The following is an 11,875-nucleotide window of genomic DNA, read 5'->3' on the forward strand; positions in this document are numbered from 1 at the left end:
CCGAGAGGGAGGGCGGCTGAGTCAGCACAGGCTGGGACTGGGAACCTGCCGACAAAGCACTCATGGATGACAAAGCAGGAAACAGGGTAAAGTTTCTCAGGACACTGTGTATGAAGGAAATGAATCTGGGAAATGAGACCTGGTCCTCAAGACCAGTCTGTACCTATGTAGTGAGGGAGGTGAACGAGGTGGGGAGCAGTCCAGGTCACAGTGCTCACCATAGCCGGAAGCTGTGAGCACTGAGTCTGTCTCTTGAGAAGAAGCACCTGTTGTCACCTCCAACTTGGGGCACTGAGCAAAGCTTCAGGGGACATTCAAATAGAAAGATTCCTGTGTAAGGTGTTGGAGCTCTGAGATCCACAGCGACCCCTAGTGACGTCCTCCAGAAAATGTTCCATGGTGGTGAGAATATGCAGAGGAAATACTATATATGTGTTTCTTTATTTTCTGAAAATAAATAAATACTGTGTCAACTACTTTTGAGTCCCTGCAGAGAATTTTCTTCTTTAATTTCAACTATTCCATTCTCAGTTCTATAATTTCTATTTGTTTTGTTTTTATGACTTTTTTTCATGCTGATTTTTCTCTTGTTTCCCATGTGTACAAAAGCACTTGTTTCTCATCGAGTGGATATTATCATTGCTGCCTAAGAATATACGTCATAGAATTACATCACCTGTGTCATCTCTGTGTTAATGTCAGTAGACTCTTCTTTCCCATTCAAGTTTTGATTTTTCTGCTCCTTGCTGTGACAAGTGGCATTTTACTGGAACCTGGACATTTCCAGATTGCATCACTCTCCGCTGGTTCCCATTTACTCTCCCTTTAGTCAGGCCCCCTCCCGCTGAGTGGTGACAGAAGGTCTGGGGGGGTGTTCAGCTCCTACTGGACACTGGGTGTCCCAGCAAAGGTGAAACAATGACCCACCCCTGCTCTGTCCTGCTGACACCTTCCTGGGGACAATGAGGCGGGGACTGTAACCAGCTGGTTCCCATCAAGTGGGGTGTGAGACAAGTCCCCTGCTTTGGCACTGCTGACCGAGGGAGGGAAGCACAGGGCTCCGTGGAGGACCAGGGCTCAGTGGGGATGGGCGGCCTGAATCATGGATGGGACCGTGTGTCTGCAGTCTAATTGTTCTTATCTGGTTATAAAAACAAAAACAATTTGATTTCTAGAAATATGTTGAAAACTGCTCTTTCTTTATCTTATTCAAAAATTTGTGTAGAATATTTATATTTAGCTACTTCAATGACTGATAAAATTAAGACACAAAGTAATCTGAGTCCGGATTTGTGTTTGGAGGAGGTCTGAAATTACAGTGTACTGACAACCAGGAATTAAACAGAACCGACCTCACATGTCATGAGATAATATTCACAGTGCAGAAGGGCACTGCCTTTTCAATAGGCTGTAATTTAAATTAAATATCAATGTCACTGTAGGTTTAAAAGAAATTGTAATTTTATGCTTGAAAATATTAGTTTTTAAGAAAGGTAATATATTTTGAAATAAAAATAATAGAAGCTCTCCAAGTTCAACCTCAAGTACTGTGCACATCCTATCTCCAGCGTGGCGCCAGCAGGTCATTCCCCAGAGCCTCGTGGTCTCACCTGAGAGTAGCCGGCCCTGGGGAACCAGGTCTCAGATGAGGAACTACTGTTTTCCTTCTCATAGAGCCCAGTAACACGCAGGAACATATTAAAAACTGGTTACGTGGCCATAATGCTCTATTAGAAGACCAGTAAGGAAAGATATTTTTATAGTTCTCATAAAGATAGACCACAATGAGAACAGGAACCCTCATAATTTGAAACACAAGTGACAGAAAAGTCAAAACCTAAGCTGGCTTTGGTCACAGTCAGGAACAGGACTAGGATGGGTCACCAGAGAGCTGGGCAGATGTTTACCTCACTTCCAATACAGTGAGAGTTCTCTGTGGCATTGAGTTGTATTGAGTCATGTGTCTGTGATGGTCAGCCTCTTCGTCAGCTTGAAGCCCAGAAGGAGTTCTGGGAGGTGGTTTGCTCACACAGGATCTGGGGAAGAGGCTGAACCCTTGAGGGTCAGTCACTATTGTCTATGTCACAAGGCAAGAGATCTGCCCAGGATCCTTTGGAACCATTGCCTTGGTAACCCTCCATGTATGTCATGCCTAGTGCAGAAGAAAACTACCTATGTCTGGGCTCATCAAGACCTTCATAGGGGGAGTGACCCAGGCACATTCTGAGGAGTTCCCACTCTGGATGTCCCACTGCCGGGGTCCAGCCCCGGGGGGAATCGAGAGGTCCCACAGGAATGGATGGTGTTGGCACAAAATGAGTGAGAGAGCCGAATTCTTTTCTTTTTTTAATAAATTTTTATTAATGGTAATGGGATGACATTAATAAATCAGGGTACATATATTCAAAGAAAACATGTCTAGGTTATTTTGTCATTAAATTATGTTGCATACCTCTCGCCCAAAGTCAGATTGTCCTCCGCCACCCTCTATCTAGTTCTCTGTGCCCCGCTCCCTCCCCCTAACTCTCTCCCTCCCTCCCTCCCATGTCCTCCCTCCCCCCACCCCTGGTAACCACCACACTCTTGTCCATGTCTCTTAGTCTCGTTTTTATGTTCCACCAATTTATGGAATCATGTAGTTCTTGTTTTTTTCTGATTTACTTATTTCACTCCGTATAATGTTATCAAGATCCCACCATTTTGCTGGAAATGATCTAATGTCATCATTTCTTATGGCTGAGTAGTATTCCATAGTGTATATGTGCCACATCTTCTTTATCCAGTCTTCTATTGAAGGGCTTTTTGGTTGTTTCCATGTCTTGGCCACTGTGAACAGTGCTGCAATGAACATGGGGCTACATGTGTCTTTATGTATCAATGTTTCTGAGGTTTTGGGGTATATACCCAGTAGAGGGATTGCTGGGTCATAAGGTAGTTCTATTTGCAGTTTTTTGAGGAACCACCATACTTTCTGCCATAATGGTTGTACTACTTTACAGTCCCACCAACAGTGGATGAGAGTTCCCTTTTCTCCGCAGCCTCTCCAACATTTGCTATTACCCGTCTTGTTGATAATAGCTAATCTAACAGGGGTGAGGTGGTATCTCATTGTAGTTTTGATTTGCATTTCTCTAATAACTAAAGAAGATGAGCATCTTTTCATATATCTGTTGGCCATTTGTATCTCTTCCTGGGAGAAGTGTCTGTTCATGTCCTCTTCTCATTTTTTTATTGGATTGTTTGTTTGTTTGTTGTTGAGTTTTATGAGTTCTTTGTAAATTTTGGATATTAGGCCTTTATCTGATCTGTTTATTGAAAATATCATTTCCCATTTAGTTGGCTGTCTGTTTATTTTGATATCAGTTTCTCTTGCTGAGCAAAAACATTTTATTCTGATGTAGTCCCATTCATTAATTTTTGCCTTCACTTCTCTTGCCATTGGAGTCAAGTTCATAAAATGTTCTTTAAAACCCAGGTCCATGATTTTAGTACCTATGTCTTCTTCTATGCACTTTATTGTTTCAGGTCTTATATTTAGGTCTTTGATCCATTTTGAATTAATTTTAGTACACGGGGACAGGCTGTAGTCGAGTTTCATTCTTTTGCATGTGGCTTTCCAGTTTTCCCAACACCATTTGTTGAAGAGGCTTTCTTTTCTCCATTGTGTGTTGTTGGCCCTTTTATCAAAGATTATTTGACCATATATATGTGGTTTTATTTCTGGGCTTTCTATTCTGTTCCATTGGTCTGAGTGTCTATTTTTCTGCCAATACCATGCTGTTTTGATTGTCGTGGCCCTATAATATAGTTTAAACTCAGGTATTGTAATGCCCCCAGCTTCATTCTTTTTCCTTAGGATTGTTTTGGCTATTCGGGGTTTTTTATAGTTCCATATAAATCTGATGATTTTTTGTTCCATTTCTTTAAAAAATCTCATAGGAATTTTGATGGGAATTGCATTAAATGTATATATTGCTTTGGGTAATATGGCCATTTTAATTATATTTATTCTTCCTATCCAAGAACAAGGAATATTTTTCCATCTCATTGTGTCTTTTTCTATTTCTCTTAATAATGCCTTGTAGATTTCATTATATAGGTCCTTTACATTCTTTGTTATGTTTATTCATAGGTATTTTATTTTTTTTGTTGCAATCATGAAGGGGATTATTCTTTTGAGTTCGTTTTCTAATATTTTATTGTTGGCATATAGAAAGGCTATGGACTTTTGTATGTTAATTTTGTATCCTGCAACCTTACTGTATTGGTTTATTGTTTCTAATAATCTTTTTGTGGATTCATTCGGGTTTTCGATGTATAGGATCATATCATCAGCAAAAAGTGATACCTTTACTTCTTCTTTTCCGATATGGATGCCTTTCATTTCTTTGTCTTGTCTGATTGCTCTGGCCAGAACTTCTAGCACCACTTTAAATAAGAGTGGAGAGAGTGGACAACCCTGTCTTGTTCCTGATTTAAGGTAGAAAGTCCTCAGTTTTATGCCGTTTAATATGATGTTGGCTGATGGTTTATCATATATGGCCTTTATCATGTTGAGATATTTTCCTTCTATACCCATTTTGTTGAGAGTCTTAAACATAAAATTGTGTTGTATTTTATCAAAAGCCTTTTCTGCATCTATTGATAAGATCATGTGGTTTTTGTTCTTTGTTTTGTTGATATGGTGTATTACGTTAACCGTTTTACGTATGTTGAACCATCTTTGAGATTCTGGGATGAATCCCACTTGATCATGATGTATTATTTTTTTAATATGTTGTTGTATTCGGTTTGCCAGTGTTTTGTTTAGAATTTTAGCATCTGTATTCATTAGAGATATTGGTCTGTAGTTTTCTTTCTTTGTGCCATCCTTGCCAGGTTTTGGTATGAGGGTTATGTTGGCCTCATAAAATGTGTTTGGAAGTATTGCTTCTTCTTCAATTTTTTGGAAGACTTTGAGTAGAATAAGAACCAAGTCTTCTTTGAATGTTTGATAGAATTCACTAGTATAACCGTCTGGGCCTGGACTTTTATTTTTGGGGAGGTTTTTAATAGTTTTTTCTATTTCCTCCCTGCTGATTGGTCTGTTTAGGCTTTCTGCTTCTTCATGACTCAGTCTAGGAAGGTTGTATTGTTCTAGGAATTTATCCATTTCTTCTAGATTGTTGTATTTGGTGGCATATAATTTTTCATAGTATTCTACAATAATTCTTTGTATATCTATGATGTCTGTGGTGATCTCTCCTCTTTCATTTTGGATTTTATTTATTTGAGTCCTGTGCCTTTTTTCCTTGGTGAGTCTTTCCAAGGGTTTGTCAATTTTGTTGATCTTTTTAAAGAACCAGCTCCTTGTTTTATTGATTTTTTCTATAGTTTTTCTGTTCTCTATTTCATTTATTTCTGCTCTGATTTTTATTATCTCCTTTCTTTGGCTGGTTTTGGGTTGTCTTTGTTCTTCTTTTTCTAGTTCCTTAAGGTGTGAAGTTAAGTGGTTTACTTCGGCAAGAGAGCCGAATTCTTTAGCTCATCTGCCAGGTATCTCTGCCAGTTGCTAGTACAGCTTTATTTTTATACACTAAGTTATAATTACATGTGGTGCAGAATACATTGATTAATAGTTGTTTTTGCTTTAATGTGGATAAATATTCCAGGAAGAGGTTAGTACATTTCGTTAAGCTATAAATCAGGTGGTAAACCATTCTAAGTACAGTTATACAATAACTTGAGCAGCAACAACAATATTGGCGCAAGCTTCTAAAAGGTCAGTATTGATTTATAACTGTACCTTACCTAGTGGCCTATTGTCTAGTAAAATTATGTTTGTCTACTATTTTCATGTACCAGTTAAGGTCTAACTTTATTTTTTTCAGAGTGTTCCACTACCTGAAGGTCGGGTCTGTAAGAGGAATGGAAAGCTTTTCTATTCTTCTATAGTATGAAAAGGCTAGAGGGGTTTGTAGGCTTTTCTGTGGAATTCACACCCTCCATCTAATTTCCAGAGAAATAACTGAATCTGCAGAGACAGCTGGGTGCAACTATTAATTCCAGATGCTTACTCTGTGCCATCAGTGATAGGACACACACCCAAAAAAGAGGGGGGGGGGAGAAAAATCAAATAAACTCAAGAAGTTAGGGGGGAGTGCCGCTGTGCCTCTTCCTCATTGCTGTGACTGTGTCAACCAGCAGCTGTTGATCGGCTCCCGACATCCCACAGCACAGCCCACACTGAGTGCTGGAAAGCTCCAGTGGGCTGTGAGAGGAGAGGACACAGTCAGTGCCTGAGCCCCCTCTCGGGAGTCCCCACGGCCCTGGGTGCTGTCGGCTGTAAGAGTGCTTTGACCACGGACCCACCTCACCCCCTTCCCTAGAGTGGGCTCTGCATTTCCCCAGCAACAGTGGAGCATCCCCCGCCCCTTGTGACCCTAAATGGGGTTTCTTGGCCTCAGATGCCACATTTCCCCTTATGGTTCCCCCTCTCCCTGACTTCACAACTGAAGACGCAGGGACCCAGCGAGGTTGACAGACCAGCTCTGCTCCTGGGGTTCCTCCTGGGCCCAAGTCTTCACCCCGCATCTCACGTTTTGTGCCTTGGCCCAGGGACACTGCCCCACAGCCAGTCCTGAGCTCTGGAGGCTGGTGAGTGTGGGACAGGTACCACTCGGACCCCTGGAAGAGCAGAGTCCACACTGTTAAATATTGTCCACCTGTGGGATAGTCCCGGGCTTGACCAAGAAAATAGCACAAAAGTCTCTCATTATATCAAAAGGGCCATCCACAGAATCTGGGTCTATTATACATGAAAAACAGGCAAGATTTCTGTCATAACTTCTTTTGGATTTATACTCTTTTCCTGAGTTTTCAGAAACATAGGCTAGAAAATTGAGGATAGACCTGCTATAAATCAGATGGTTGTTGCAAATATACTGGTATATACAAGTGATTTAAAATGTGCATTTGTCATGAACCAAGACTCTGGTAGGTTAAGGTTTTTGTCCCCATCTTCTGTGTCACTGTGCAAAGCATTATTGTACCTGATCATACAGTAATAGTCTGCCTCGTCCTCAGGCTGCAGCCCAGAGATGAGCAGGAGCCCTGCATTGGCTGAGGTGTCTTTGGATCCAGAGACATGGCTGGGGACCCCGGAGCCCTGGTGCTTATCTGAGTCTGACTTGTAGTACAGGAGATACCGGGGAGGGCTCCCTGGCTTCTGCTGGTACCAGTATATCCAGTATCCATCAACACTGAAGCCACTGCTCAGGGTGCAGGTGAGTCTGGCTGATGCTCCAGGAGATGCAGAGAGGGAGGGCGGCTGAGTCAGCACAGGCTGGGACAGGGAACCTGCAGACACAGAAGTCTGTGGGTGATGAGGCTTGGACTTGGTTAAATTTTTTCAGGTTACATCTACAAGCCTGAGAAAAGCTTGAAATTGAGATCTGGTCCCCAAGTTCTGTCCCCACCTGTGCAGTGAGAGAGGAGCACGAGGAGGAAAGGGGTCCAGGCCATGGTGCTCACAGCCCTGAGCCCACAGTGGGGCTGGGCTGCCCCAGGCCTTCTTTTCTTTTCCCCCCTCTGCCAGAGGAGGGGCTGTCCATGCAAATGTGTGTCCCTCAGTGACCGCCAGCCCCTCCCTCAGTCCTAGGGCTGAGCTCAGATCACACCACAGACTGAGGAGGGAAGAAGTTTGCCTCATCCCTTGGAAGAGCCCTGGGAGGAAGCACCTGATGAAACAACACAAATGTCCCTGCACAGGGGACTCTGCCAGGACAGAGAGGTCACAGCTGCTGAGTCTCCATCAGTGAGCACAGCGTGTAGCCCCCAGGCTCAGGCTCCTTTGATTGAATGGTCCTCACTGAGCAGCTGTGTAGAGACCACAGTGATATCCCATCCCACCCCGGATGTTGTCAGAAACACATCTCCCTGTGCCCCAAAGCCCTGAGAGTTCAGCTGGAATCTGCAGCTCAGCAGGTGTCTGACTCTTTTCAAATGTCTATTATCTAATTCTGATACACTGCCCATAACTACTGTAGAGTCCCTCACTCCAGGGTGGCGTCCCCACCTATGTCTCAGTCCTGACTGCTGAAATACACATACCTTGCACATTTTGATGACACTGTCAGCCTCATGGTTCTGTTCACAATTTGTCCCCATTCTCCACACCTCCCTGTACCACTCAAGGTGGCCAAGTGCAGGCTGTCACCCACACTCCCCGGGACCATGCAGACCCCTCTGTCTGGTGTTGTCTGTTGTTTGTCCTCCCTACATTTCATTCTTTGCATGATTATCAGAGTTGTATTTTGAATATGCACATCTGAAGATGCCCTGCTCTGATTATAAATCTCCCATGCACCCCCCTTTACAATGACTAAGTGAAAATCTTGAACATCTCATGCAAGGTCTCCCTGGCCTGTCAGCATTGGACCCTGTCCCCTGCCTCCTCTCTCCATCTGTGCCTGTGACGAGCACCTGGTGCTGAAACTCACCTGGACCCTGGACCACAGGGCTTCCCTCTGGTTCAGTGCTTGTCACTCTCCTACCCCAAGTCTCTAGCACTCATTTTACAAGTAACCATGAGAAACTCCTTATCCAGTTGCAATCCTGGTTAAAGTGCCAGCTTAGACCTATTAGATGACAACTCTTAGCCAGTCAGTGGGCAGGGCTTGGCCAGCTCTGAAAGAAGAACTGTGGCAGGATCTACACTACAGCATCTGCTAGACTCCATCTCTTGCTGTGTTTAGACCCACCAGTTTCTGATAGAGCTCCTGGGAGGAGCTCCTCTAGCAATGTGTGTGGTCTGTGTGCCTGAGGGAGGCCGGACTGCAAGACACCGTCCATGGGAGGAACCACAGGCTCTGCTGCTGGAGCTGCTCTCAGACTAGACACCTGCCAACTGTCCTCTTCTTCCTCCTCCCATAACACATGCCCCTCCCCTGGGGCAGCACCTGGTCCAGGTGTCGACCTGCTGGGGGTACCAGAAGTATGTTCCTTATGTCCATATGCTCAGAACCCAAATCCGTCTAAAGATGTGGGCTGTTGCTGTAGCTGTCCCCTTGTCTCAAAATGGGCGGAGGAGACATGACAGGAGACCCCCAGGAAGTCAACCCCAATGTGTTAGAGCAGCTACAAGTCCCCTTGAGCAGGATGGTTTCCTGAAGGTGAACTTCTCATGATGGGTGTCTCATGAGGCAGTGGGGCTGCCCTTGGAATTTATTAGTACTCTTGCTCTGTCCTCCAGTGAGAATGTACACCATCATGGTCCACAACCTGCAGCATTTATCTCTACAAATAAAATCATAGCTCTCTGATATTACTATTGTAACTTGAAAATTAAAAGCCAAAGTGAGAGGCAACAAGTATTTATTTGAGATAAAAATCATTGCCATGCTGGGTCATACTCTGAGGCATAAAGCCAAAGTATGTCCAAGGATGGGGCGAAGGCAGTGGTTTTACGAGGACGGGGAGGGAAGTAATCACATGAGAAGAAGGGAAGTGTTTCTATTGGTGACAATAAGCCAAGGAAGGGATTTCCATGGGAGAAAATAAGCTAAGTTATTCTTTATCTAAACAGGACAGTGTGAGTTCTAAAGACTGACTGTAATTTTCAGGCCTGTAGGCAGGATGTGGGCTCTCCTGTCAGCTTTTCAGACAGTTGTTTGGAATAGACGCTCACTTTGTCGCAGCCCAAAGGTTATATTGTCCTCAAATCCTGCAGATGTTTGTGAAGGAGGATGAGCAGAGAAATCCTTCTGGGATGGAGACCCTGACTCCATTTGAAATTGGCTCTGTTTCTGCTGGCCTTTATGCTATATTATTAAGTTTTGTCTTGTTACTAAATGCTGGCCAAGCTAAATTCAGATTTGACAGTGTTGCGTGTGTGTCTGTGTGTGTATAACATTTCCTTCTGCTGCTCCTGATCATTAGTGGAATTGTTGATTCAACTCATCTTGTTTTTAAGATCACTTTGTTTTCATAAAATGATGGGTTAGAACATTTTAGAGCTTAGAAAAATTGATTCGATTCTCTCCTCTGGGGCCTCAGAGTACAAACCTCTGAGCCCACACTAGCGACATGCAGTCTCTGTGAACAGGAGACAGGACATTAGAGCAGAGGGTGCACTGAGCCAGGGTTTTGTCTCACTTCCCCACCTGCATCTGTCACTTTGGAAATGGCTGCTGTACCACAGAGCACAGTAATATTTAACCTCATCCTCGGGCAGGGCCCCTGAGAGGGTCAGAGCAGCTTTGCCCCCATTGATTGAGCCTGAGAACCGGGCAGGGGTCCAGGAGAGCTTATTGCTTGTATCATAAATCAGTGTCTTCGGAGCTTGGCCAGACTCCTGCTGGAACCAGTATGGATAGAGACTGCTAGTGACCTCTCCAGTGCTGGAGCTGCAGGTGAGAGTGACTGTCCCTCCTGGGGACACGGTTACAGAGGGCGTCTGAGTCACCACAGCCTGAGAACTGCACCCTGAAATAAAAACGGACAGAATCAGGAATGAAGAATGAAGGCAGATGGACCTCTCCAAGGGCTGGTCTCTGAAATGTCCATGAACCTGGGCAGAGAGTGAGGAGTGGAAGGAGGAGGAGAGGAGTCCAGGTCATGGTGGAGACTCCTAGTTCCCCAGGCCTCATGATGGTGCTGGTCTCCATGGTGTCCCTTCATCTCCTCAGCCCCCTGGGTAAAGGGTCTGTTTGCTTGAGCATTATGCAAATATGAGCCCAGAACACCATCCACTTCCACGTCCTCAGCACAGTTCTCAGCTTCCCTCTCAGGAGGAGGCTGCAGTGGTTGTGAGTTCTGAGTCTCTCCCTTGAGAGGAAGCATCTGCTGTCACCTCTACTCAGGCCATGTGCATGGACACAGCGCTCATTCAATTGGAACCATTTGAGTTGGGTTCAGGCCTCCTCCCCTGAGAAGATACACAGCGCCCCCTAGTGCTGTTCTCTAGGGATATTCATGGTTGTGGGAACTATGCAAAGTAATAATGTTGGTCCTTCTTTCCCAAATAAATAAACAAGCAAACAAACAAATAAATAAATAAAACAATTTAACCTACTCCTGATTTCCTGAAGAGTTGTTTTTCTTTTTATTTACTTGTGTTTTTCATTTCAATAATTTTCATTTGTTTTGTTTTCATGGCTTTTATTTAAATTTCAAGTTTCTCTTCTTTCTAAATGCCAATGGTGCTTGTAGCTCCTCTTCATGTGAATTTTAGGGTTCTTGCTGAATAATATCTGACAATATTTCCTCATCTGAGTCATCACAGTGTTGCTGTCAGTAGATCCTTATTTCTTGTTCAGGTTTTTAACTTTCTGGTTATTGACATAACGAGTGCTGAACTTTACTGGGTCCTGGACATTTGAAGGCTGTATTAGGAGCCTCTGGGTCCCATCTACTCTTCCTTTGATCAGGCCGGCCACCTGCTGAGCTGTGGCAGAAGGTCAGGGGTGTGTGTTCAGCTCCCACTGGCCCTGTAAGGGTAGGTCTCTGACTCCACGGCCCTGTGCTGCTGACAACTTCCTGGGGACCATGGGCCAGTGATTGTCACCAGCTGGTTCCCATCAAATGGGAGTGTGACACAAACCCCTTGCTGGACCCTCTTACCTCACAGGGAGTGACAGGGAGTCACAGGGCTGAGGAGAGGTGCTATGCTCAGTCAGGGTGGGCATTCAGCTCCCCGTGGGCCCTTTGGCCTCACTGGCAGCAGGGAAGGGACAGGACACCTGCAGTGCTAACTCCTCTGACCCCACCACTTGTTCAATGGTATTAATGCAGGTGGAGTTCAAGGTTGTGCTCTCACTGTTCCCCTGAGTCACCAGCAGGGGACTCCAAAGTGCAGACTCAGTCAGCCTTGTACCACCCCATTCAGTCTCAATAC

At 44.4% G+C, this 11,875-nt stretch overlaps 1 gene segment (V, D, J or C); it reads right to left on the reverse strand.

Moving 5' to 3' along the window:
- Positions 1-6,129: 6,129 nt before the first annotated feature.
- Positions 6,130-7,503, reverse strand: LOC136392469 (probable non-functional immunoglobulin lambda variable 5-48). The segment is given in 3 exon segments: positions 6,130-6,250; positions 7,032-7,338; positions 7,458-7,503. Coding segments are annotated over 3 exon segments (474 nt in total).
- Between the last annotated feature and the right edge of the window lie 4,372 nt (positions 7,504-11,875).

The sequence above is a fragment of the Saccopteryx leptura genome, chromosome 2, assembly GCF_036850995.1.
Source record: "Saccopteryx leptura isolate mSacLep1 chromosome 2, mSacLep1_pri_phased_curated, whole genome shotgun sequence".
Classification (NCBI taxonomy): domain Eukaryota; kingdom Metazoa; phylum Chordata; class Mammalia; order Chiroptera; family Emballonuridae; genus Saccopteryx; species Saccopteryx leptura.